Source organism: Oncorhynchus nerka, linkage group LG17 (genome assembly GCF_034236695.1).
Source record: "Oncorhynchus nerka isolate Pitt River linkage group LG17, Oner_Uvic_2.0, whole genome shotgun sequence".
Taxonomy (NCBI): Eukaryota; Metazoa; Chordata; class Actinopteri; order Salmoniformes; family Salmonidae; genus Oncorhynchus; species Oncorhynchus nerka.
The window spans coordinates 28,475,808-28,501,137 of NC_088412.1; the positions used below are offsets into that span (position 1 = coordinate 28,475,808).

Here is a 25,330-nt window from a genome sequence, read left to right on the forward strand (position 1 = left end):
TTTTTTTAAACAATTTTCTACATTGTAGAATAATAGTGAAGACATCAAAACTATGAAATAACACATATGGAATCATGTAGTAACCAAAGAAGTGTTTTACATTTGAGATTCTTCAAAGTAGCCTTGATGACAGCTTTGCAGACTCTTGGCATTCTCTCAACCAGCTTCACCTGGAATGCTCTTCCAACAGTCTTGAAGGAGTTCTCACATATGCTGAACATTTGTTGGCTGCTTTTCCTTTACTCTGCGGTCCAACTCATCCCAAACCATCTCAACTGCTTTGAAGTTGGGTGATTGTGGTGTGCAGGTCATCTGATGCAGCACTCCATCACTCTCCTTCTTGGTCAAATAGACCTTGCGCAGCCTGGAGGTGTGTTTTGGGTCATTGTCCTGTTGAAAAACAAATTATAGTCCCACTAAGTGCAAACCAGATGGATGGCATATCGCTGCAGAATGCTGTGGTAGCCATGCTGCTTAAATGTGCCTTGAATTCTAAATAAATCAGACAGTATCACCAGAAAAGCACCCCCACACCATCACACCTCTTCCTCCATGCTTCACAGTGGGAACTACATATATATTTTTTTAACCTTTATTAAACTAGGCAAGTGAGTTAAGAACAAATTCTTATTTTCAATGACAGTCTAGGAACAGTGGGTTAATTAACTGCTGTGTTCAGGGGCAGAACAACAGATTTTCACCTTGTCAGCTCGGAGATTCGATCTTACAACCTTTCGGTTACTAGTCCAACACTCTAACAACTAGGCTATGCGGACATCATCCATTCACCTGCTCTGCATCTCACAAAGACACAGCGGTTGGAACCAAAAATGGTTCTACTCATCAGACCAAACGACAGATTTCAATCGGTCTAAAGTCCATTCCTTGTGTTTCTTGGCCCAAGCAAGTCTCTTCTTCTTATTGGTGTCCTTTAGTAGTGTTTTTTTTGCAGCAATTCGACCGTGAAGGCCTGATTCACAGTCTCCTCTGAACAGTTGATGTTGAGATGTGTCTGTTACTTGAACTCTGTAAAGCATTTAGTTGGGTTGCAATCTGAGGTGCAGTTAACTCTAATGAATGTATCCTCTGCAGCGGAGGTAACTCTGTGTCTTCCTTTCCTGTGGCGGTCCTCATGAGAGCAAGTTTCATCATAGTGCTAGATGGTTTGTGCGACTGCACTTAAAGAAACTTTCTTCAATGTTCTTCATGTCTTAAAGTAATGATGGACTGTCGTTTCTCTTTGGTTATTTGAGCTGTTCTTGCCATAATATGGACTTGGTCTTTTACCAAATAGGGCTATCCTCTGTATTCCACCCCTACCTTGTCACAACACAACTGATTGGCTCAAACGCATTAAGTTAACACAGATGAACTTTTAACAAGGCACACCTGTTAATTGAAATGCATTCCAGGTGACTAACTCATCAAGCTGGTTGAGAGAATGCCAAGAGTGTGCAAAGCTGTCATCAAGGCAAAGGCAAAATCAAATATTTTTTTGATTTGTTGAACACTTTATTGGTTACTACATGATTCCATATGTGTTATTTCATAGTGTTGATGTCTTCACTATTATTCTACAATGTAGAAAATAGTAAAAATAAAGAAAAACCATTGAATGACTTTGACCGGTACTGTATATAAAACACAGGAAAATCACACTTTTGACTGCACTGGGCCTTTAAAATTATAGTGTAAGGACTATTATGTTATAATAATATATCAGAAAGCCATTCAGCTGGGCAGAACAGTAATAACACACGTGGGACACCTGGTGTAGGCCTACTGTAGATAAACAATAGCTGACCCACATAAGGGCATTGTGTTGCTTACTTTAAGAGAAAGGCAATCCATTTGCTTTGGTGTAGTGCCAAGTCATTTCAGGGCTATTAGTGACCCTCTCAGCTTTCCACCCCTCCATCTCCTCTCCATCTCCTCTCCATCTCCTCTCCTCCGTGACGTGAAAATGTGGTGATATGCCTCAAATCTACAGCCAGTGATCATTATGGTCGGCAACACCTGCATCTTGTTGACAGAAAGTCATTAGCTGCATGGAGGAAAATGGAGATCTACGTGTCTAATTCAGTTTCCACTGACTGACACACTCTCCCACTGAGTCAAAGACAAAGACAATCTTGCATGTCAATTAAGCAATAAGGCCCGAATGGGGTGTGGTATATGACCAATATACCACGGCTAAGGGCTGTTCTTATGCACAATGCAACGCGGAGTGCTAGGACACAACTCTTTGCTGTGGTATTTTGGCCATATATCACCAATCCCAGAGGTGCCTTATTGCTATTATAAACTGGATACCAACGTAATTAGAGCAGTAAAACCTTTTTTTTTCAGCATTCAGGGCTCGAACCACTCAGTTTCTAACAATATATAATATACAGTACTGGAGTTTTCTAAAGATAACACACATTCTTTTGTTTTTTTTTGATCAACCAATGAAAAAGGTGGCATTAAATTATATTCAATCAGATACTGATCCAATTTAGGAAAATCAATTCAACAATGTGAATTAACCATACATTGATGGAAACACCAGAGAGCGGGATGTGTAAGAAGGCCAAAAGCTATACTGTTAACATAACATGTAGAAAAACAAGGAATCTGAAATTCTCTGATAAAATAGATCTATACCTACAGCATTGCAATGCTACAAGAAAACCATTACCATCGAGTAAAACACTGTCCAACTAACCAGGTTTCGGTCTCAAACACTTGATCATGACAGTTGGTCATTTCTGGCAGTCAAGAACAGCTCCATCATCCTGATTGAAAAACATCAGTCGAGACATGAATCTCAACAGGTTAATAATGTGAATCTAGCACCACAAAGAGATGCCACTGTATCGTTAGTGTTATACTAGCCATATCGCTTGAATCAATGACACACAGATGAAGCCCGAAAGTTTGAACCATTTGGAAATCGTTGGATGGACAGCACTTTCACTCAGTGGGAAACGTGATCAATGGTTTAAAACATGTCTGCTTTTACTTCGAGTGGATTGTCAGTGGTCAGTGAAGTGAACCTCAGTGTGTGTGTGTGTGTGTGTGTGTGTGTGTGTGTGTGTGTGTGTGTGTGTGTGTGTGTGTGTGTGTGTGTGTGTGGGGGGGTAATAAATGTTGGAAATCAATTTGTTCAAAGATGGAACTAGGCAGATAAATCAAATCATTTTTCTTTGTGGAATAAAATCCCTACCCTCCTATAAATACCAGTTATACAACTGCTACTGGTGCTGTCCCTGGTGCTGAATTATACTGTTCTTCATGATGATAAGAAAAACATTCATATGATAGACAATTCTATATAGATAAGAACTTTCGTTGAAAGTGTGTGTGTGTGTGTGTGTGTGTGTGTGTGTTTACACTTAACCAAAAGGATATGGCCACTCTATGACCTTCTTTGCGTACTTCCGAACAATGTTGTCCTCCCCGAAAATGAAGAGTGATCTATTGACGGTGAAACAGTTCTGTCTGACAGGGATGGGGTTGTACAGGGCCATGGTGCGAGCTCTCTGCGCTTTGGTCTGTTTAAAGGCTGGGGAAACTCCACCACCTGTAGATACAGGTGCTCCCTCCCGGGTCCTGTTGCGCTTGGAGCCCCCATCCCCGGAGCCCAACATGGCGGGAACGTTGTCTCCGAACCGGGACATTCTGCGAAGAGCAAGAAAAACAGGAGAGGGGAGAGGGTTAGCCCCTGGGAAGCAGGGTGGGGTAGAGCAAGTAATTTGATCGGGGAAAAAAATACTCGTTTTAGTCCATCATAATGTCCTTAGCCAAGGCAACAAGTGATGATAAATATTCCTATCCGCATGTGGAGTTGTTCACAAATAAATATTCCTCAGTTTTGAAGTTCACAGTTTGTATTCAAGCCTTTACTTCTTTGACCGTGGGCTTTCTACTTCTTGTGAATAAATCAAAGTCGACGCATGTCTTCAACGAGTGGGTAGGTTACAAAGAAACACATCAATTGTCCAAGACACCGCATTCAAACCCATTAAGCAAAAAATATATATATATAATTGGAGACTCAAAATGTCAAATCAAGGCTAAACATATTCCCTTAAACAAATCTCCATAAGATCCGTTGTGGAGGGGCGGTGCATCCAGACACCACCGAAACTGTTCTCAGCACAAAAGCCACCATAAGTCACGTCTCCCGAAGGTTTGTCCACATGACAGAAAAGAACAAGAGCATTTTGTACGGTCCATCGATAAACCGAAATCCGAGCTTCTAATTACACCACCTGTCCTCACTCTCTCATCTTCTCCTGCACATCCGCCATAAACATATTCCCACCGCAACAAAACAAATAAAGCACTGCGCAAACTTTTTTCATTTTCAAAAATCTTGCTTGCTTTTCGCTACCACACGGACCACACCACTTCTCAAAGCCTTCGATGGGCAACAAGCTACACGGATAGTCATAAAGGTTTGTAAGCACTATGTTTGTGCTGTCTTTTCAGCAGACTTATCCGCAATGAGGTGGCACCTGTTATGCGAAGCGAGGCTCCACATTACGCACAGTAAACGCGTCTCCATGTTTTGCCCTATGTTTGCCTTTATCTTTAGTCCTTACATTTCAGATAGGCTATGTGCCTCAAAATTCAATACCATGAGATAAAGAACATATCTATTTCATATAGCCATGGTGATAATTCAAAAGTTTAGTCATCATTTTTATACTAGCTGCCCTAAAAGTAAGCTTCCAACCTAGTAATGAAAGTGCTTGAATGCAAGTAAAAATACAAAATCCATATAGATAAATAGGTCAATATTATCAAGATAACATATTTCATGAATAATGTGGAATCTGTTCAGCACCAAAATGTAGAGTAAACACATGTTAGAAATTCATTACAGAGGAGGCATGAGACATTTTAAGAGTAGGTTCTCTTTTTAGCAGTTCTCCACTATGAGACAGTCTGTATGGAGATAAAAGGTAATTGCTGGGTAAAAGTCACTGTTTTAGGGCATGATCTCCTAGTGAGTGGGCGTATTGCTGCTGTGTGTTCTGAACAGGAAATGGATATGTGGAGTGAGCACAAGACAGAGGAAACTGCTAGCCTACTTCACCGATACACTGGCAGATTCCCCAGTTCCAAAACGTCTCAAGTATTTCACATTAAATGTGGATACAACATCTGTAAAACATTTTATAAATGTGTAGTAAACTTGCAGTTTTATACCAAAACTAACATAGAAACTCAAATTGAGAGCCAAGAAAACACCTTCAAAGATTTCACACTGAGGAGGGAAAGATACTAATACTTGCTAGTCTAACTAACCACAGTCCACAGAAAACTGTGTGCTCGGAGTGTGAAATCATTAGCCATAGTCATATAATTTCTGAAACTGAGAGATTAAAATGATTATGATGTGGGTAGAAAGGATAGGTGCTAATAAGGATCTATTGCCGAGTTAAACTAGCAGTGAAACCAATAGGCCCTGGTAGTATGAATGATTATGAAGCGGGCAGTGATCCAGTATCATCTCGAGGTCATTAGATAGACAGCTGCACTGCATGGAAGGCCAAAATAGAACAAGGGGGAAATCATGCTTTACTTTGTCCAAGGTGAAGAGACATTACAAAGCTTGATTTAAAGTTCTGTAAGCCCAAAAAACACAAGACAAACGTTTTTTTATTTTTTATTTTATTTCACCTTTATTTAACCAGGTAGGCTAGTTGAGAACAAGTTCTCATTTGCAACTGCGACCTGGCCAAGATAAAGCATAGCAGTGTGAACAGACAACACAGAGTTACACATGGAGTAAACAATTAACAAGTCAATAACACAGTAGAAAAATAGGGGAGTCTATATACATTGTGTGTAAAAGGCATGAGGAGGTAGGCGAATAATTACAATTTTGCAGATTAACACTGGAGTGATAAATGATCAGATGGTCATGTACAGGTAGAGATATTGGTGTGCAAAATCAGAAAAGTAAATAACTAAAAACAGTATGGGGATGAGGTAGGTAAAAATGGGTGGGCTATTTACCGATAGACTATGTACAGCTGCAGCGATCGGTTAGCTGCTCAGATAGCAGATGTTTGAAGTTGGTGAGGGAGATAAAAGTCTCCAACTTCAGCGATTTTTGCAATTCGTTACAGTCACAGGCAGCAGAGAACTGGAACGAAAGGCGGCCAAATGAGGTGTTGGCTTTAGGGATGATCAGTGAGATACACCTGCTGAAGCGTGTGCTACGGATGGGTGTTGCCATCGTGACCAGTGAACTGAGATAAGGCGGAGCTTTACCTAGCATGGACTTGTAGATGACCTGGAGCCAGTGGGTCTGGCGACGAATATGTAGCGAGGGCCAGCCGACTAGAGCATACAGGTCGCAGTGGTGGGTGGTATAAGGTGCTTTAGTGACAAAACGGATGGCACTGTGATAAACTGCATCCAGTTTGCTGAGTAGAGTGTTGGAAGCAATTTTGTAGATGACATCGCCGAAGTCGAGAATCGGTAGGATAGTCAGTTTTACTAGGGTAAGTTTGGCGGCGTGAGTGAAGGAGGCTTTGTTGCGGAATAGAAAGCCGACTCTAGATTTGATTTTCGATTGGAGATGTTTGATATGAGTCTGGAAGGAGAGTTTACAGTCTAGCCAGACGTATATTATATAGAGATATAGAGACAATAAATCCATGTTATCCATGTAGACGTGTACAGTGTCCATTAAATGAGTAGTGCAAAGGCAAAACAAGAGAGAGAAGGTGTGTTTAATGTTTCAGATTAAAGATACATTAGAAATGATACAAACAATTAAATTGATAGAACCTATAATCTGTCTGAAATATTAAAGCTGATTTAACCCCCCCCCCTCCCAAAGAAATATGTGTGTTATCGGTTCTATATGATTTGTTTTCAATATTGGTCCTGACATCTCCATTAGTACAAGAGGAAAGGATCACAGACTTACAGAACAAATTAACTGACATGAGACTCTTCAGAGAAAAGCTGCTATTTCTGGAAGCACCTATCGGCATTGAGGTTTTAAAGGAGCTGCTCGGCTCTTGTCTGAAACCTGATTATGAGACTGATGTTTGTCTAGATTAGTCTTGAACTAAACAAGTCTCTGTTGGGGACACCTAAAGATTGTGTTGAATGATGCAGACAGGCTCCGTGAATAGAACAGAATAGACCTGCTGTGTAAATAAGGTATTCTCTGCAGAGAGCCCCTCTAACCACAGAGCCATCCTAACACAAAGGCCCCAGCCTCCCCAAGCTGCCAGAGCTTTCTCTCAAAAGCCAATAATTATTAATTTTATTAACTCCAAAGGACGTCTCTGTAGAAACAAAAGTGCACCAGGGTGGGGAACAAGTAAACACAAGGACTCACTGTGTGCGCATACGTGTGTGTGTGTGTGTGTGTGTGTGTGTGTGTGTGTGTGCCGCAAGCGTGCCTATGAGCATGTGTGCTTGTGTATGACATGTCAACACATTTTCATAATGTATTGAATGCATGTAATGAAAAGCATGGGAGCTGCTTCAATAACACAAAATCGATAAAAGGTTCTGACACCGGCTTGGACATATTGTCATGACATGGTGTATTAAAGTAACAAACACACTTTTCCTACTGATCTACAGTGCATTCGGAAAGTATTCAGACCCCTTCACTATTTCCACGTTGTGTTACGTTACAGCCTTATTCTAAAATGGATTTTTTAATTTTTAAATGTCCTCATTAATCTGCACACAATACACCATAATGACAAGGTGAAAACAGGTTTTTAGAAGAAGAAAAAAATAATGCTTTATTTACATAAGTATTCAGACCCCTTTGCTATGAGACTCGAAATTGAGCTCAGGTGCATCCTGTTTCCATTGATCATCCTTGATGTTTCTACAACTTCATTGTAGTCCACCTGTGGTAAATTCAATTGATTGGATATGATTTGGAAAGGCACACACCTATCTATATAAGGTCCCACAGTTGACAGTGCATGTCAGAGCAAAAACCAAACAATGAGGTCGAAGGCATTGTTCGTAGAGCTCAGAGACAGGATTGTGTCTGTCACTGACAGAGCTCCAGAGTTTCTCCGTGGAGATAGGAGAACCTTCCAGAAGGACAACCATCTCTGCAGCACTCCACCAATCAGGCCTTTATGGTAGAGTGGCCAGACGGAAGCCACTCCTCAGTAAAAGGCATGACAGCCCGCTTGGAGTTTGCCCAAGGACCTAAAGGACTCTCAGACTGTGAGAAACAAGATTCTCTGGTCTGATGAAACCATGATTGAACCCTTCGCTTGAATGCCAAGTGTCACATCTGGAGGAAACCTGTCATCATTGCTACGGTGAAGCATGGTGGTGGCAGCATCATGCTGTGGGGATGTTTTTCAGCGACAGCAACTGGGAGACTAGTTGGTATCAAGGGAAAGATGAATGGAGCAAAGTAGAGAGAGATCCTTGATGAAAACCTGCTCCAGAGCATTCAGGACCTCAGACTGGGGGAAGGTTCACCTTCCAACAGGACAACAACTCTAAGCACACAGCCAAGATAACACAGGAGTGGCTTCGGGACAGGTCTCTGAATATCCTTGAGTGGCCCAGCCAGAGTGGACTTGAACCTGACTGAACATATCTGGAGAGACCCTGAAAACAAGCTGTGTAGTGATGCTCCCCATCCAACCTGATAGAGCTTGAGAGGATCAGCAGAGAAGAATGGGAAAATCTCCCCAAATACAGGTGTGCCAAGCTTGTAGCGTCTTACCCAAGAAGACTCGAGGCTGTAGTCGCTGCTAAAGGTGCTTCAACAAAGTACTGATTAAAGGGTCTGAATACTTATGTAAATGTAATATTAGATTATTCCATTTTTCTATGAATTTGCAAGAAAATCTAAAATTCTTGTATTTCTGTGGTATTGGGAAAAAAGTCATCCATTTTAGAATAAGGCTGTAACGTAAGAAAATGTTGACAAAAATCAAGGGGTCTGAATACTTTCTAAATGCACGGTATACACTCCCAAAAGCCAAGCGGCTCTGTTTTGTATTTGTATGTATTAAGGATTCCCATTAGCTGTTGCCAAGGCAGCAGCTACTCTTCCTGGGGTCCAACAACATTAAGACAGTTAAATGCCATTTAAAATATTACATGACATTACATTTCATAACAATATATTAAGTGTTTTCACTCAGGCCACTGCTCCACTATCACATATTTACAAGAAATCATCCATGTGTACGTGTGTGTAGAGTGCAGGTTTTATCATGTGTATGTGTGTGTAGAGTGCAGGTTTTATCATGTGTATGTGCATGTGTCTATTCACAGTCCCCGCTGTTCCACCAGTTCTTTCAAACCGATTCTACTGCTTGCATCAGTTACCTTATGTGGAATAGAGTTCCATGGCTCGATGTAGTACTGTGCACCTCCCATAGTCTGTTCTTGACTTAGGAATTGCGAAGAGACCTCTGGTGACATGTCTTGTGGGGGTATGAATGGGTGTCCGAGCTGTGTTCTAGTAGTTTAAACAGACATCTTGGTACATTCAGCATGTCAACACTTCTTACAAAAGACAAGTAATGATGAAGTCAATCTCTCCTCCACTTCGAGCCATGAGAGGTGTCCAGGCATATTATTAATGTCAGCTCTCCTTGTACATTGAAGGGCCAGCCGTGCTGCCCTGTTCTGAGCCATTTTACATTTCCGAGGTCCCTCTTTGTGGCACCTGTTCAGACCACACGACTGAACAGTAGTCCAGGTGCGACAAAACTAGAGCCTGTAGGACCTGCCTTGTTGATAGTGTTGTTAAAAAGGCAAGCAAATGCTTTATTATGGACAAACTTCTCCCCATCTTAGCTACTGTTGAATAAACATGTTTTGATCATAACAGTTAACAATCCAGGGTTACTCTAAGCAGTATAGTCACCTAAACTTGCTCAATTTCCTCATGATGTATTACAAGATATAGTTGAGGTTTATGGTTTAGTGAATGATTTGTCCCAAATACAATGCTTTCAGTTTTTGAAATATTTAGGACCAACTTATTCCTTGCCACCCATTCTGAAACTAACTGCAGCTCTTTGTTTAGTGTTGCAGTGATTTCACTCGCTGTAGTAGCTGATGTGTATAGTGTTAGACATGCAGAGAGGGAGTGTGCCCCAGACGAGCAGGCCAGTGTCAGGACACCTGATGTTAATCAAACCCGGGTGAATCAAAGTAGAGCGCATCTGTCTCTGCTTCCCTTCGTACGCCCTGTTAATTAAAGCAGCTCGCCAAGGAGTATCAGCTTGAAATCATTACGTAGCTACTGCATAAAGCTGCATCCATGTCATCTTAACAGTAGTTGCCATAGCGACAGTACACCCTTGTATGTCTGATTTGTCCTCCTACTTGCCAACACTGCTTTGTGCACAAAAGACACCTTCTCCTTTTCCCCCAACCTCCACCGCAGAGCCTGTTTCTCCCCAAGAGCCACACAATTATATTGTCAAGCACACGTCACAATGCTTCATCCCCCGAAGGAAATTATGATCTACTGTTTCATCAGGTATGGTTTAAACTTTAGAGTGTAGTATGACATGTATTTACAGTAGTAGCCTGTGTAAACATAGCTCAATAAACAAAGGAAAGATAGATATTTGTCTGTCTTATTTTCACCCATTGTCTCTGCCATTTCAGTCACGAATAGCTAGGGAATAACATTGTCACTTTCAGGTAAGGTAGTTATCTGTAAGGTTAGAAAACATGATCATGTGGCCAAAAAGATCCACAGCTTGTATGAGCAGCCCTTGGCACCGAACTTCTATGCTAACTGTTCAAGTGCATGCACTGAGACAATGACTTAGACAGTCACATCATGGACACTTTAAAGGGGAAATCTGCAGTAAACAGCTGAGGGATAGGGAGGGAGAAATGTAATCCCTCTCAAATTCATAAAATCAGCTATGGATGCAAGGACTGACCACCAATGTGATCAAAATTATAGTTGGAGTAAAGCTTTTATTTACATTGGAGTAAAGCTTGTATTTTGGGTTGTGATGGGGTACACCAGTTGAACTAAGCTCACGAGCCATTTACAAGTTACAATATATTCTTCAAGACTCAATGGGTGTATATCAATAATTCCAGTCCAGTCAGTGTGTAACTGTACACATTTTAATTCAAGCCAGTTCTTGACACATGACACCTGTGCCTTACTACTCTATTTTCATGCACATTATAGTGATACTGTCTGTCATTATAGTGATACTGTCTGTCATTATAGTGATACTGTCTATCAGTATAGTGATACTGTCTGTCGTTATAGTGATACTGTCTGTCGTTATAGTGATACTGCCTGTCGTTATAATGATACTGTCTGTCATTATAGTAATACTGTCTGTCATTATAGTGATACCGTCTGTCATTATCGTGATACTGTCTGTCAGTATAGTGATACTGTCTGTCATTATAGTGATACTGTCTGTCGTTATAGTGATACTGTCTGTCGTTATAGTGATACTGTCTGTCGTTATAATGATACTGTCTGTCATTATAGTAATACTGTCTGTCATTATAGTGATACTGTCTGTCATTATAGTGATACTGTCTGTCATTATAGTGATACTGTCTGTCGTTATAGTGATACTGTCTGTCATTATAGTGATACTGTCTTTCATTATCGTGATACTGTCTGTCATTATAGTGATACTGTCTGTCATTATAGTGATACTGTTTGTCATTATAGTGATACTGTTTGTCATTATAGTGCTGTTAGCACCAAAAGTACAGTGGAGGAAAATTAGAAAGACTCAAAACATCATGATTTTGTAATGAAACCATAAAATGTAGTGCATCTAACCTGAGTTCTGGTGTTTGGAGGAAGTTTGATTGTAAACCCAATGTAAGTGTCATGATACACTGAAAGTGTTTTAAAACAGAATATAGAAGTACTCTGAAACACCCAAAGTGGTTCTTCAATCTGAATAGTTGGTGTTTTTAAGACTGTTGTTTTAAAAACAAAATGTTTTGGTGGTTTCAGTGCATGTAAAAGGCAGCATCAAAACACACAAAATATTTTTGGAGCAGACTGTGTCTCTCATACAATGAAATGATTAAGACACGCAAATGGTTTATAGCTTAAATATTGATTGATGATAAGGCCCTATGGAGAATTTTTTTGTGGGATTCCACAGTAATTTCAAATCATCAAATCAAATGTTATTTGTCACATGCGCAAGATACAACAGGTGTAGGTAGACCTTACTGTGAAATGCTGAATACAACAGGTGTAGGTAGACCTGTAGGTAGAAATGCTGAATACAACAGGTGTAGGTAGACCTGTAGGTAGAAATGCTGAATACAACAGGTGTAGGTAGACCTGTAGGTAGAAATGCTGAATACAACAGGTGTAGGTAGACCTGTAGGTAGAAATGCTGAATACAACAGGTGTAGGTAGACCTGTAGGTAGAAATGCTGAATACAACAGGTGTAGGTAGACCTGTAGGTAGAAATGCTGAATACAACAGGTGTAGGTAGACCTGTAGGTAGAAATGCTGAATACAACAGGTGTAGGTAGACCTGTAGGTAGAAATGCTGAATACAACAGGTGTAGGTAGACCTGTAGGTAGAAATGCTGAATACAACAGGTGTAGGTAGACCTGTAGGTAGAAATGCTGAATACAACAGGTGTAGGTAGACCTGTAGGTAGAAATGCTGAATACAACAGGTGTAGGTAGACCTGTAGGTAGAAATGCTGAATACAACAGGTGTAGGTAGACCTGTAGGTAGAAATGCTGAATACAACAGGTGTAGGTAGACCTGTAGGTAGAAATGCTGAATACAACAGGTGTAGGTAGACCTGTAGGTAGAAATGCTGAATACAACAGGTGTAGGTAGACCTGTAGGTAGAAATGCTGAATACAACAGGTGTAGGTAGACCTGTGTAGGTAGAAATGCTGAATACAACAGGTGTAGGTAGACCTGTAGGTAGAAATGCTGAATACAACAGGTGTAGGTAGACCTGTAGGTAGAAATGCTGAATACAACAGGTGTAGGTAGACCTGTAGGTAGAAATGCTGAATACAACAGGTGTAGGTAGACCTGTAGGTAGAAATGCTGAATACAACAGGTGTAGGTAGACCTGTAGGTAGAAATGCTGAATACAACAGGTAGGTAGAAATGCTGAATACAACAGGTGTAGGTAGACCTGTAGGTAGAAATGCTGAATACAACAGGTGTAGGTAGACCTGTAGGTAGAAATGCTGAATACAACAGGTGTAGGTAGACCTGTAGGTAGAAATGCTTACTTACAAGCCCTTAACAAACAATGAAGATTTTTAAAAAAATAAAGAGTTAAGAAAATATTTAGTAAATAAACTAAAGTTAAAAAAGTAACAATAACAATAACGAGGCTATATATACAGGGTAACCGTGCTGAGTCAATGTGCGGGGGTACAGGTTAGTCGAGGTAATTGAGATAATATGTACATGTAAGTAGGGGTAAAGGGACTATGCATAGATAATTAACAGGGAGTAGCAGCAGCAAATAGTCCCGGTGGCCATGTGATTAACTGTTCAGCAGTCTTATGGCTTGGGGGTAGAAGCTGTTTAGGAGCTTTTTGGACCTAGACTTGGCGCTCCGGTACCACTTGCCGCGTGGTAGCAGAGAGGACAGTCAACGACTAGAGTGGCTGGAGTCTTTGACAATTTCTAGGGTCTTCCTTTGACACTGCCTGGTATAAAGGTCCTAGATGGCAGGAAGCTTGGCCCCAGTGATGTACTGGGCCGTATGCACTACACTCTGTAATGCTTAGCAGTCGGATGCTGAGCAGTTGCCATACCAGCCAGTGATGAAATCAGTCAGGATGCTGGTTGCATCAGGTGTTTGGACCATGATCATTTGTTGGTGATGTGGACACCAAGGAACTTGAAAAAGACAACAAAAAACATATACATAATAAAAAACGAATGCTAGTCGTTTAAATTATTTGTTAACAAGGCTCTGTTTTTAGAGGACTGCAGGTAGCCTAGTGGTTAGAGCGTTGAGCCAGTAATTGAAAGGTTGCTGGTAAAAATCTGTCATTCTACCCCTAAACAAGGCAGTTGAAAATAAGAATTTGTTCTTAATGGACTTGCCTAGTTAAAAAAAAAAATTGGGGGGGGACTTTATGATTATTTTACACAATGTTTGCATGTTTGAAGATAGAAAAGTATACTTCTATATTAGTATTAAGAAGCGTGTTGTGCCATGAGGTGTAATGGATCATGATGAATGGACATGAAAACCTTCAGCCAAAATGACGTTCAGGGATGAGACAACCCATTCCCACATTTCTATCTTTTAATGGTAGAGCTAAATACAGTATCCTGCAATGCTTGCTGTGAAACCGTCAGTTACTTCTGGTGGATTGAGCACTTTGCTCAACAATGCCTGACAAAGTGGTTAAACTGGCAAATGATCAGATACATAAATCCATGAAAATACTCGAGAACAGGGGTCTCCAACAGGACGATCGCAAGCTACCAGTAGCTCACATCCCACCCCATAAATGCCAATTAATTTCCAGCCATTTTGCCCCTGTCTGTCAGCGTGGTGTGCGTATTTGTCCATCACTCTGTGTGTAGCCAGTTGATGTGACAACCTTCTTGTGGATTGACAGATATACTTTACTGAAAACCTCAATTAAATGTTAACTGCAAAGTAGGTTTACCTGGCATTAGTATATAATGAGTAAGTATATCGTTTGTATCTATTATTTGTCATTTGCAAACTTTGCTATGAAATTAGCAGAAGCAGCATCTCTAGATCAGCACATTAAAGGCGCTGCACGGCTATTGCTACATGGTCAATCCGCCGTCTGCATTGGTCGTGCAGCATTTAATGCAGAAGTAAGTGCATTCATACTTCGTGCGCTTTGCCAAGTAGCGCAGCACTGTTGTGAATTAAGTTGTCAAGAAAGTGAGTTTGTGTTTATACAGGGCCTCCCGCCCTCACCTACCGGCAACCAATCATGTCAATGCAGAGCTATACAGAGTCCTCCACATTGTACTCGTCACCAAGATTGCACAGCAGTCAGATGTCTTTTGTCCTCGTCTTGGCTTGTCCCATATATATATATTTACAACTTTCTTCGCATACCTTTTTATATATATATTTTTCCCATAAACTCATCTTCAAAACACTCTCCTGCAACCCGCCTCACCAATTTACATTAAAAAAACAGAAAGTACTATTTACCTCAAATCTGTAATCCTCCATAGAAGCTAACCAGAAGTTAGCCAGAAGCTAACCAGAAGCTAGCCTAAAGCTAGCCAGAAGCTAATCCAGAAGCTAGCCTGAAGCTATCCAGAAGCTAGTTAGCTTCTTTACTGGCTAATCGTTAGTATTCAGCTAACCACGGTTTGTGGTCATCAGCTATCCTTTAGCTCGAAAATCTATCGCCAGTTTTGTACGGCGCGGCTCGGACCGGAACATACCGGGCCTATTTTTCTCTCCATGTCTCCGGATTTCTACCGCAAGCTCTGGACATTTATGCCTGGATCTCGCAGCTAGCTAGCTGCTATCCGTGTGACTATCGGCTTACGTCGATTCCGGAGCAAACATCAACTATTCCGGAGCAAGCCAGCTGAAGAGTTCCATCAGTAACTCCTGGGCTATAATCACCTATCCGGACCCGTTTTACTGCCAACGCGGAGCCCCACCGGGCCTTCACAACTGGACTACCGACGTTATCTGCCCGAGGGAGTTATCCAGCTGGCTCCTCCGTCGCGACGTTACCTGAACTCCCATCTGCGGTCTGCTAATCATTAGCTGTCTTATCCGCTGCTATCTGAATAGACCTATCGGATATTTTTTTTCTTTTTTTCTTGGGCCTCTATAACTATATCTAATTTTATTTTTTATTTTTTTTATTTTTTGCGAATTGGATTGATCCCCTCTACCACACGGAACCCCACTAATCCTACCGATGGAAACACATGAGGTGGCTAAAAACAGACCTCCATCCTATGATAGCTTGCTACCGATGGCCCGGCTAGCTGTCTGAATCGCCGTGACCCCAACCAACCTCACTACTCACTGGACCCTTTTGATCACTCGACTAAGCATGCCTCTCCTTAATGTCAATATGCCTTGTCCATTGCTGTTCTGGTTAGTGTTTATTGGCTTATTTCACTGTAGAGCCTCTAGTCCTGCTCACTTTACCTTATCCAACCTATTAGTTCCACCACCCACACATGCAATGACATCTCTTGGTTTCAATGATGTTTCTAGAGACAATATCTCTCTCATCTTCACTCAATCCCTGGGTTTACCTCCACTGTATTCACATCCTACCATAACTTTGTCAGTACATTATACCTTGAAGCTATTTTATCGCCCCCAGAAACCTCCTTTTACTATCTGTTCCAGACGTTCTAGAATACCAATCCTCATAGCTTTTAGCAGTACTCTTATCCTACTCCTCCTCTTTTCCTCTGGTGATGTAGAGGTGAATCCAGGCCCTGCAGTGCCTTGCTCCACTCCTATTCCCCAGGCGCTCTCTTTTGATGACTTCTGTAATCGTAATAGCCTTGGTTTCATGCATGTTAACATTAGAAGCCTCCTCCCTAAGTTTGTTTTATTTACTGCTTTAGCACACTCTGCCAACCTGGATGTTCTAGCTGTGTCTGAATCCTGGCTTAGAAAGACCACCAAAAATTCTGAAAATTTCATCCCAAACTACAACATTTTCAGACAAGATAGAACTGCCAAAGGGGGCGGTGTTGCAATCTACTGCAAAGATAGCCTGCAGAGTTCTGTCCTACTTTCCAGGTCTGTACCCAAACAATTTGAACTTCTACTTTTAAAAATCCACCTCTCTAAAAACAAGTCTCTCACTGTTGCCGCCTGCTATAGACCACCCTCTGCCCCCAGCTGTGCTCTGGACACCATATGTGAACTGATTGCCCCCCATCTATCTTCAGAGCTCGTGCTGCTAGGCGACCTAAACTGGAACATGCTTAACACCCCAGCCATCCTACAATCTAAGCTTGATGCCCTCAATCTCACACAAATTATCAATGAACCTACCAGGTACCTCTCCAAAGCCGTAAACATGGGCACCCTCATAGATATCATCCTAACCAACTTGCCCTCTAAATACACCTCTGCTTTCTTCAACCAAGATCTCAGCGATCACTGCCTCATTGCCTGTATCCGTAATGGGTCAGCGGTCAAACGACCTCCACTCATCACTGTCAAACGCTCCCTAAAACACTTCAGCGAGCAGGCCTTTCTAATCGACCTGGCCGGGGTATCTTGGAAGGATATTGATCTCATCCCGTCAGTAGAGGATGCCTGTTTGTTTTTTTAAATGTCTTCCTAACCATCTTAAATAAGCATGCCCCATTCAAGAAATTTAGAACCAGGAACAGATATAGCCCTTGGTTCTCCCTAGACCTGACTGCCCTTAACCAACACAAAAACATCCTATGGCGTTCTGCATTAGCATCGAACAGCCCCCGTGATATGCAGCTTTTCAGGGAAGTTAGAAACCATTATACACAGGCAGTTAGAAAAGCCAAGGCTAGCTTTTTCAAGCAGAAATTTGCTTCCTGCAACACTAACTCAAAAAAGTTCTGGGACACTGTAAAGTCCATGGAGAATAAGAACACATCCTCCCAGCTGCCCACTGCACTGAAGATAGGAAACACTGTCACCACTGATAAATCCACTATAATTGAGAATTTCAATAAGCATTTTTCTATGGCTGGCCATGATTTCCACCTGGCTACCCCTACCCCGGTCAACAGCACTGCACCCCCCACAGCAACTCGCCCAAGCCTTCCCCATTTCTCCTTCTCCCAAATCCAGTCAGCTGATGTTCTGAAAGAGCTGCAAAATCTGGACCCCTACAAATCAGCCGGGCTAGACAATCTGGACCCTTTCTATCTAAAATTATCTGCCGAAATTGTTGCCACCCCTATTACTAGCCTGTTCAACCTCTCTTTCATGTCATCTGAGATTCCTAAAGATTGGAAAGCAGCTGTGGTCATCCCCCTCTTCAAAGGGGGTGACACTCTTGACCCAAACAGCTACAGACCAAAATCTATCCTACCCTGTCTTTCTAAGGTCTTCGAAAGCCAAGTCAACAAACAGATTACCGACCATTTAGAATCTCACCATACCTTCTCTGCTATGCAATCTGGTTTCAGAGCTGGTCATGGGTGCACCTCAGCCACGCTCAAGGTCCTAAACGATATCTTAAACGCCATCGATAAGAAACATTACTGTGCAGCCGTATTCATTGATCTGGCCAAGGCTTTCGACTCTGTCAATCACCACATCCTCATCGGCAGACTCGACAGCCTAGGTTTCTCAAATGATTGCCTCGCCTGGTTCACCAACTACTTCTCTGATAGAGTTCAGTGTGTCAAATCAGAGGGTCTGCTGTCCGGACCTCTGGCAGTCTCTATGGGGGTGCCACAGGGTTCAATTCTTGGACCGACTCTCTTCTCTGTATACATCAATGATGTTGCTCTTGCTGCTGGTGAGTCTCTGATCCACCTCTATGCAGACGACACCATTCTGTATACTTCTGGCCCTTCTTTGGACACTGTTAACAACCCTCCAGGCAAGCTTCAATGCCATTACAACTCTCCTTCCGTGGCCTTCAATTGCTCTTAAATACAAGTAAAACTAAATCCATGCTCTTCAACCGATCGCTGCCTGCACCTGCCCGCCTGTCCAACATCACTACTCTGGATGGCTCTGACTTAGAATACGTGGACAACTACAAATACCTAGGTGTCTGGTTAGACTGTAAACTCTCCTTCCAGACCCACATCAAACATCTCCAATCCAAAGTTAAATCTAGAATTGGCTTCCTATTTCTCAACAAAGCATCCTTCACTCATGCTGCCAAACATACCCTTGTAAAACTGACCATCCTACCACTCCTCGACTTCGGCGATGTCATTTACAAAATAGCCTCCAATACCCTACTCAACAAATTGGATGCAGTCTATCACAGTGCCATCCGTTTCGTCACCAAAGCTCTCGTTGGCTGGCCCTCGCTTCATACTCGTCGCCAAACCCACTGGCTCCATGTCATCTACAAGACCCTACTAGGTAAAGTCCCCCCTTATCTCAGCTCGCTGGTCACCATAGCATCACCCACCTGTAGCACGCGCTCCAGCAGGTATATCTCTCTGGTCACCCCCAAAACCAACTCTTTCTTTGGCCGCCTCTCCTTCCAGTTCTCTGCTGCCAATGACTGGAACGAACTACAAAAATCTCTGAAACTGGAAACACTTATCTCCCTCACTAGCTTTAAGCACCAGCTGTCAGAGCAGCTCACAGATTACTGCACCTGTACATAGCCCACCTATAATTTAGCCCAAACAACTACCTCTTACTGTATTTATTTTATTTTATTTATTTTGCTCCTTTGCACCCCATTATTTTTATTTCTACTTTGCACATTCTTCCACTGCAAATCTACCATTCCAGTGTTTTACTTGCTATATTGTATTTACAGTGGGGCTGTAGTCAGCCACCAATTGTGCAAGTTCTCCCACTTAAAAAGATGAGAGAGGCCTGTTATTTTCATAATAGGTACACTTCAACTATGACAGACAAAATGAGAGAAAAAAATCCAGAAAATCACATTGTAGGATTTTTAATGAATTTATTTGCAAATTATGGTGGAAAATAAGTATTTGGTCAATAACAAAAGTTTATCTCAATACTTTGTTATAAACCCTTTGTTGGCAATGACAGAGGTCAAACGTTTTCTGCAAGTCTTCACAAGGTTTTCACACACTGTTGCTGGTATTTTGGCCCATTCCGATTATGTTTTGGGGCTGTTGCTGGGCAACACGGACTTTCAACTCCCTCCAAAGATTTTGTATGGGGTTGAGATCTGGAGACTGGCTAGGCCACTCCAGGACCTTGAAATGCTTCTTACGAAGCCACTCCTTCGTTGCCCGGGTGGTGTGTTTGGGATCATTGTCATGCTGAAAGACCCAGCCACGGTTCATCTTCAATGCCCTTGCTGATGGAAGGAGATTTTCACTCAAAATCTCACGATACATGGCCCCATTCATACTTTCCTTTACACGGATCAGTCGTCCTGGTCCCTTTGCAGAAAAACAGCCCCAAAGCATGATGTTTCCACCCCCATGCTTCACAGTAGGTATGGTGTTCTTTGGATGCAACTCAGCATTCTTTAACCTCCAAACACGACAAGTTGAGTTTTTACCAAAAAGTTATATTTTGGTTTCATCTGACCATATGACATTCTCCCAATCTTCTTCTGAATCATCCAAATGCTCTCTAGCAAACTTCAGATGGGCCTGGACGTACTGGCTTAAGCAGGGGGACACGTCTGGCACTGCAGGATTTGAGTCCCTGGCGGCGTAGTGTGTTACTGATGGTAGGCTTTGTTACTTTGGTCCCAGCTCTCTGCAGGTCATTCACTAGGTCCCTCCGTGTGGTACTGGGATTTTTGCTCACCGTTCTTGTGATCATTTTGACCCCACAGGGTGAGATCTTGCGTGGAGCCCCAGATCGAGGGAGATTATCAGTGGTCTTGGATGGCTTCCATTTCCTAATAATTGCTCCCACAGTTGATTTCTTCAAACCAAGCTGCTTACCTATTGCAGATTCAGTCTTCCCAGCCTGGTGCAGGTCTACAATTCTGTTTCTGGTGTCCTTTGACAGCTCTTTGGTCTTGGCCATAGTGGAGTTTGGAGTGTGACTGTTTGAGGTTGTGAACAGGTGTCTTTTATACTGATAACAAGTTCAAACAGGTGCCATTAATACAGGTAACGAGTGGAAGACAGAGGAGCCTCTTAAAGAAGAAGTTACAAGTCTGTGAGAGCCAGAAATCTTGCTTGTTTGTAGGTGACCAAATACTTATTTTTCACCATAATTTGCAAATAAATTTATTAAATATCCTACAATGTGATTTTCTGGATTTCTTTTTTTTTTTTATTCTGTCATAGTTGATGTGTACCTATGATGAAAATTACAGGCCTCTCTCATCTTTTTAAGTGAGAGAACATGCACAATTGGTGGCTGACTAAATACTTTATTGCCCCACTGTACTTTGCCACCATGGCCTTTTTTTTGCCTTTACCTCCCTTATCTCACCTCATTTGCTCACATCGTATTTAGACTTGTTTCTACTGTATTATTGACTGTATGTTTGTTTTACTCCATGTGTAACTCTGTGTCGTTGTATGTGTTGAACTGCTTTGCTTTATCTTGGCCAGGTTGCAATTGTAAATGAGAACTTGTTCTCAACTTGCCTACCTGGTTAAATAAAGGTGAAATGAATAAAAAATTGTTGCAAAATTTGAGAGGTGAACGGCGAAGTGGTATAGAGTTCAATTTGGGCTCTGAGTGCCTCCTTGAACATGCCTACATTGTCATTACACAAAATAATAATGCCATTGTATTAATGTTTACATATCTTGCATTACTCATATCATATGTACAGTTGAAGTCGGAAGTTTAGATACACCTTAGCCAATTATATTTAAACTCGGTTTTCACAATTCCTGACATTTAATCCTAGTAAAAAGTCCCTGTCTTAGGTCAGTTAGGATCACCATTTTATTTTAAGAATGTGAAATGTCAGAATAATAGTAGAGAGAATGATTTATTTCAGCTTTGATTTCTTTCATCACATTCTCAGTGGGGCAGAAGTTTACATACACTCAATTAGTATTTGGTAGCATTGCCTTTAAATTGTTTAACTTGGGTCAAATGTTTTGGGTAGCCTTTCACAAGCTTCCCACAATAAGTTGGGTGAATTTTGGCCCATTCCTCCTGACAGAGCTGGGGTAACTGAGTCAGGTTTGTAGGCCTCCATGCTCACACACGCTTTCTCAGTTCTGCCCATCTATAGGATTGAGGTCAGGGTATTGTGATGGCCACTCCAATACTTTGACTTTGTTGTCCTTAAGCCATTTTGCCACAACTTTGGAAGCATGCTTGGGGTCATTGTCCATTTGGAAGACCAATTTGCAACCAAGCTTTAGCTTCCTGACTAATATCTTGAGATGTTGCTTCAATATATCCACATTTTCCTGCCTCGTGACGCCATCTATTTTGTGAAGTGCACCAGTCCCTCCTGCAGCAAAGCACCCCCACAACATGATGCTGCCACCCCCGTGCTTCATGGTTGGGATGGTGTTCTTCAGTTTGCAAACATAACGATGGTCATTATGGTCAAACAGTTCTATTTTTGTTTCATCAGACCAGAGGACATTACTCCAAAAAGTATGATCTTTGCCCCCCTGTGCAGTTGCAAACCGTTGTCTGGCTTTTTATGGCGGTTTTGGAGCAGTGGCTTCTTACTTGCTGAGAAGCCTTTCAGGTTATGTCGATATAGGACTCATTTTACTGTGGATATAGATACTTTTGTACCTGTTTCCTCCAGCATCTTCACAAGGTCCTTTGCTGTTGTTCTGGGATTGATTTGCACTTTTCGCACCAAAGTGTGTTCATCTCTAGGAGACAGAACGCGTCTCCTTCCTGAGCGGTATGACGGCTGCGTGGTCCCATGGTGTTTATACTTGCATACTATTGTTTGTACAGATGAACGTGGTACCTTCAGGCGTTTGGAAATTGCTCCCAAGGATGAACCAGACTTGTGGAGGTCTACAATTTTTTTCTGAGGTCTTGGCTGATTTCTTTTGAATTTTCCCATGATGTCAAGCAAAGAGACACTGAGTTTGAAGGTAGGCCTTGAAATATATCCACAGGTAGACCTCCATTTGACTCAAATGATGTCAATTAGCCTATCAGAAGCTTCTAAAGCCATGACATCATTTTCTGGAATTTTCCAAGCTGTTTAAAGGCACAGTCAACTCAGTGTATGTAAACTTCTGACTTGCTGGAATTGTGATACGGTGAATTATTATTAAGTGAAATAATTTGTCTGTAAACAATTGTTGGAAAAATTACTTGTGTCATGCACAAAGTAGATGTCCTAACCGACTTGCCCAAACTATAGTTTGTTAACAAGAAATTTGTGGAGTTGTTGAAAAACGAGTTTTAATGACTCCAACCTAAGTGTATGTAAACTTCCGACTTCAACTGTATATACTGTATTATATACTATCTATCATATCTTAGCCTATGCCACTCTGTCAGTGATCATTCATATATTTATATTTATATATTCCATTCCTTTACTTAGATTTGTGTGTATTAGGTTTTAGTTGTGGAATCGTTAGATATTACTGTTGGATTTTGCTGCACTGTCGGACCTAGAAGCACAAGCATTTCGCTAGGATCACAATAACATCTGCTAACCATGTGTATGTGACCAATACCATTTGATTTGAAATGGTACGCAGCATCATCTGTATATGTGTGCAACAAAAGTTCAACATTCACCTTCTGCTACCATTTCTGTTAGCCGTCTACACATACAATTGAATGCATATGTTAGATAAATCCAAGGTACGCACCACACAGAACGCACTGCAACCGCCTTTTAACGCAACGCTGCAAGACAAACTCTGAATTCAATTCAAAATGAGTGTACTTCTGGTGTAGGTGGGGTCAGATGTGCAATTAAATGGGAAATACATGAAACAAATCTAAATCTGTTCGTTTTCTTCCAGAACCCCCCAAAAAATGGTCTTCTGATGTGATTTAATCATTGACATGGACTCAGAACATGCAATTACATTGTTTCTCTATGAACAATTGCAGAGTGAAAAAACTAAAAATAATTTGCGAAAATATAAAACATAATTTGGAGAAACAACTGATTTTATATTGCCTCCGAGTTGTTTTTGAACCATTATTTTACAAGGTATTAACAGAAAAAATAGTGCACTACTTTCTCTTTTACACTAAGGAACTGGGGAAGAGTTGCAGGGGAGAGTAGAAGAGAAGCTTAGTAAAAAATTAGTAGCTCACAGCATGTTTCATTTTTTAAAAGTAGCTCTCATGCTAGAAACGGTTGGAGACCCCTGCTCTAGAAGAAGTGATCTAATTCTGCACTAGACAGGATATACCATAATACTGTTCAGAAGCTTGAGAGAGCGAAAACGACACCAAAAGAGAAGGTATGTAATTCTAAATAAAAACTTGTTTTCAAACTTTTCAAATAGTGCTCCCAGTCCCTGTCAAGGTGTTGCACAACCCTTGATTAAGAGGTGTAACAACACAGTGTCATGTCACAGGATGATGTGTTCCAATACTCCATCAAAGTTAAAGTTGTCTCCTTTGCGTTGGTGGCAGCTCAGCTCCCACTCATTTCGGTGTTACAAAGCACTTCATTTGAACCGTTTAGATTGCATGACGCAACATCTGGCAACCAAGCCATTGATATTAGCAAGTTTATTTTTTTAGCACCATTGAGTTTAGCACCGTTGTTAATGATTGGATCATCAGAAGACCTTCATTCATTTTGAGTGTTTTCTACAGAACAATGCTAACAGTCCTTGTGAAAATCATGCCTGAAACTTAACAGCTGATACTCATTCAACATTTCTCTTCATCAGAACTCAAGTTCGTATGGCATTGCTCCAGGATTTCAACCCCAGCCTTAATTTGAGCGGTTAAGTGTTTTTTTCCCCCCACTGTTATCTAGCACCCAACGTGTTCTATTGTCAGCCTTTATTAGAAAGGCAGTAACACTTCATAGCGTATACAAATCATATCAATCATAATCTTTATTCAACAATGTGGGTGGCTGTGTGAAACAACAAACATGTTTTCTGTCACATTGTGATTTGATCCAGATAGAGCTGACTTAAGTAATAACTCAACAAGTGGTTAGTTGATCAAAACAGACAGATGTAGTCCCTGCTGGAAAATCCAGCTACCAGCTCAACCATGTCCTTACAAGTTTGTCCGAACTGGTCTACGAGCTTATTACCAGTTTGACCAGCAACTGACCAGCTCATACACCAAGTTGGTCTAAGATGGATTTTCCAGCAGGGTTGTAAATATTGACTATTGCCATTACAGAAGAGGAGTACCAAAAGTAATTGAATAATACATTTTAAAAAACATTGTAGGTACATGCATTGTTAGAATTTAACAAACAATTGACTGTACCTTTTAAATGTATTATCAATAATTTTTCCTTGACAGAAAAATGATATCATCAATAACACTATAAATCACTTTAATTTGAACAAATAAGTGGTGAAAACATAAGCTTGTGCTCGGTAGCTTGTCAGGCATCCTCAACAACTCAAACCATCCTATCTGATAGTATACTACTTGCAAGAAAAGCTTGCAGAATAGATATGCAACGTGTGGCCTGGATTCTCAAATTCATATAAACCATTGATGATCTAATCAAGCACAAAATCAAAGCACTTATCTATAGAACAGCCCTGGCCTTACTATGAATCTCCTGTTTTAAGTGAATTACTT

General features: G+C 41.3%; 1 protein-coding gene across 1 annotated transcript in view; it reads right to left on the minus strand.

Moving 5' to 3' along the window:
• The window catches only part of LOC115145081 (voltage-dependent R-type calcium channel subunit alpha-1E-like), a 153,467-nt gene that overhangs the window by 108,119 nt on the left and 20,018 nt on the right, over positions 1-25,330 (minus strand). Inside the window, 1 exon segment of the mRNA XM_065002794.1 lies at positions 3,394-3,663. Coding sequence (XP_064858866.1) covers positions 3,394-3,663 — 270 coding nt within the window.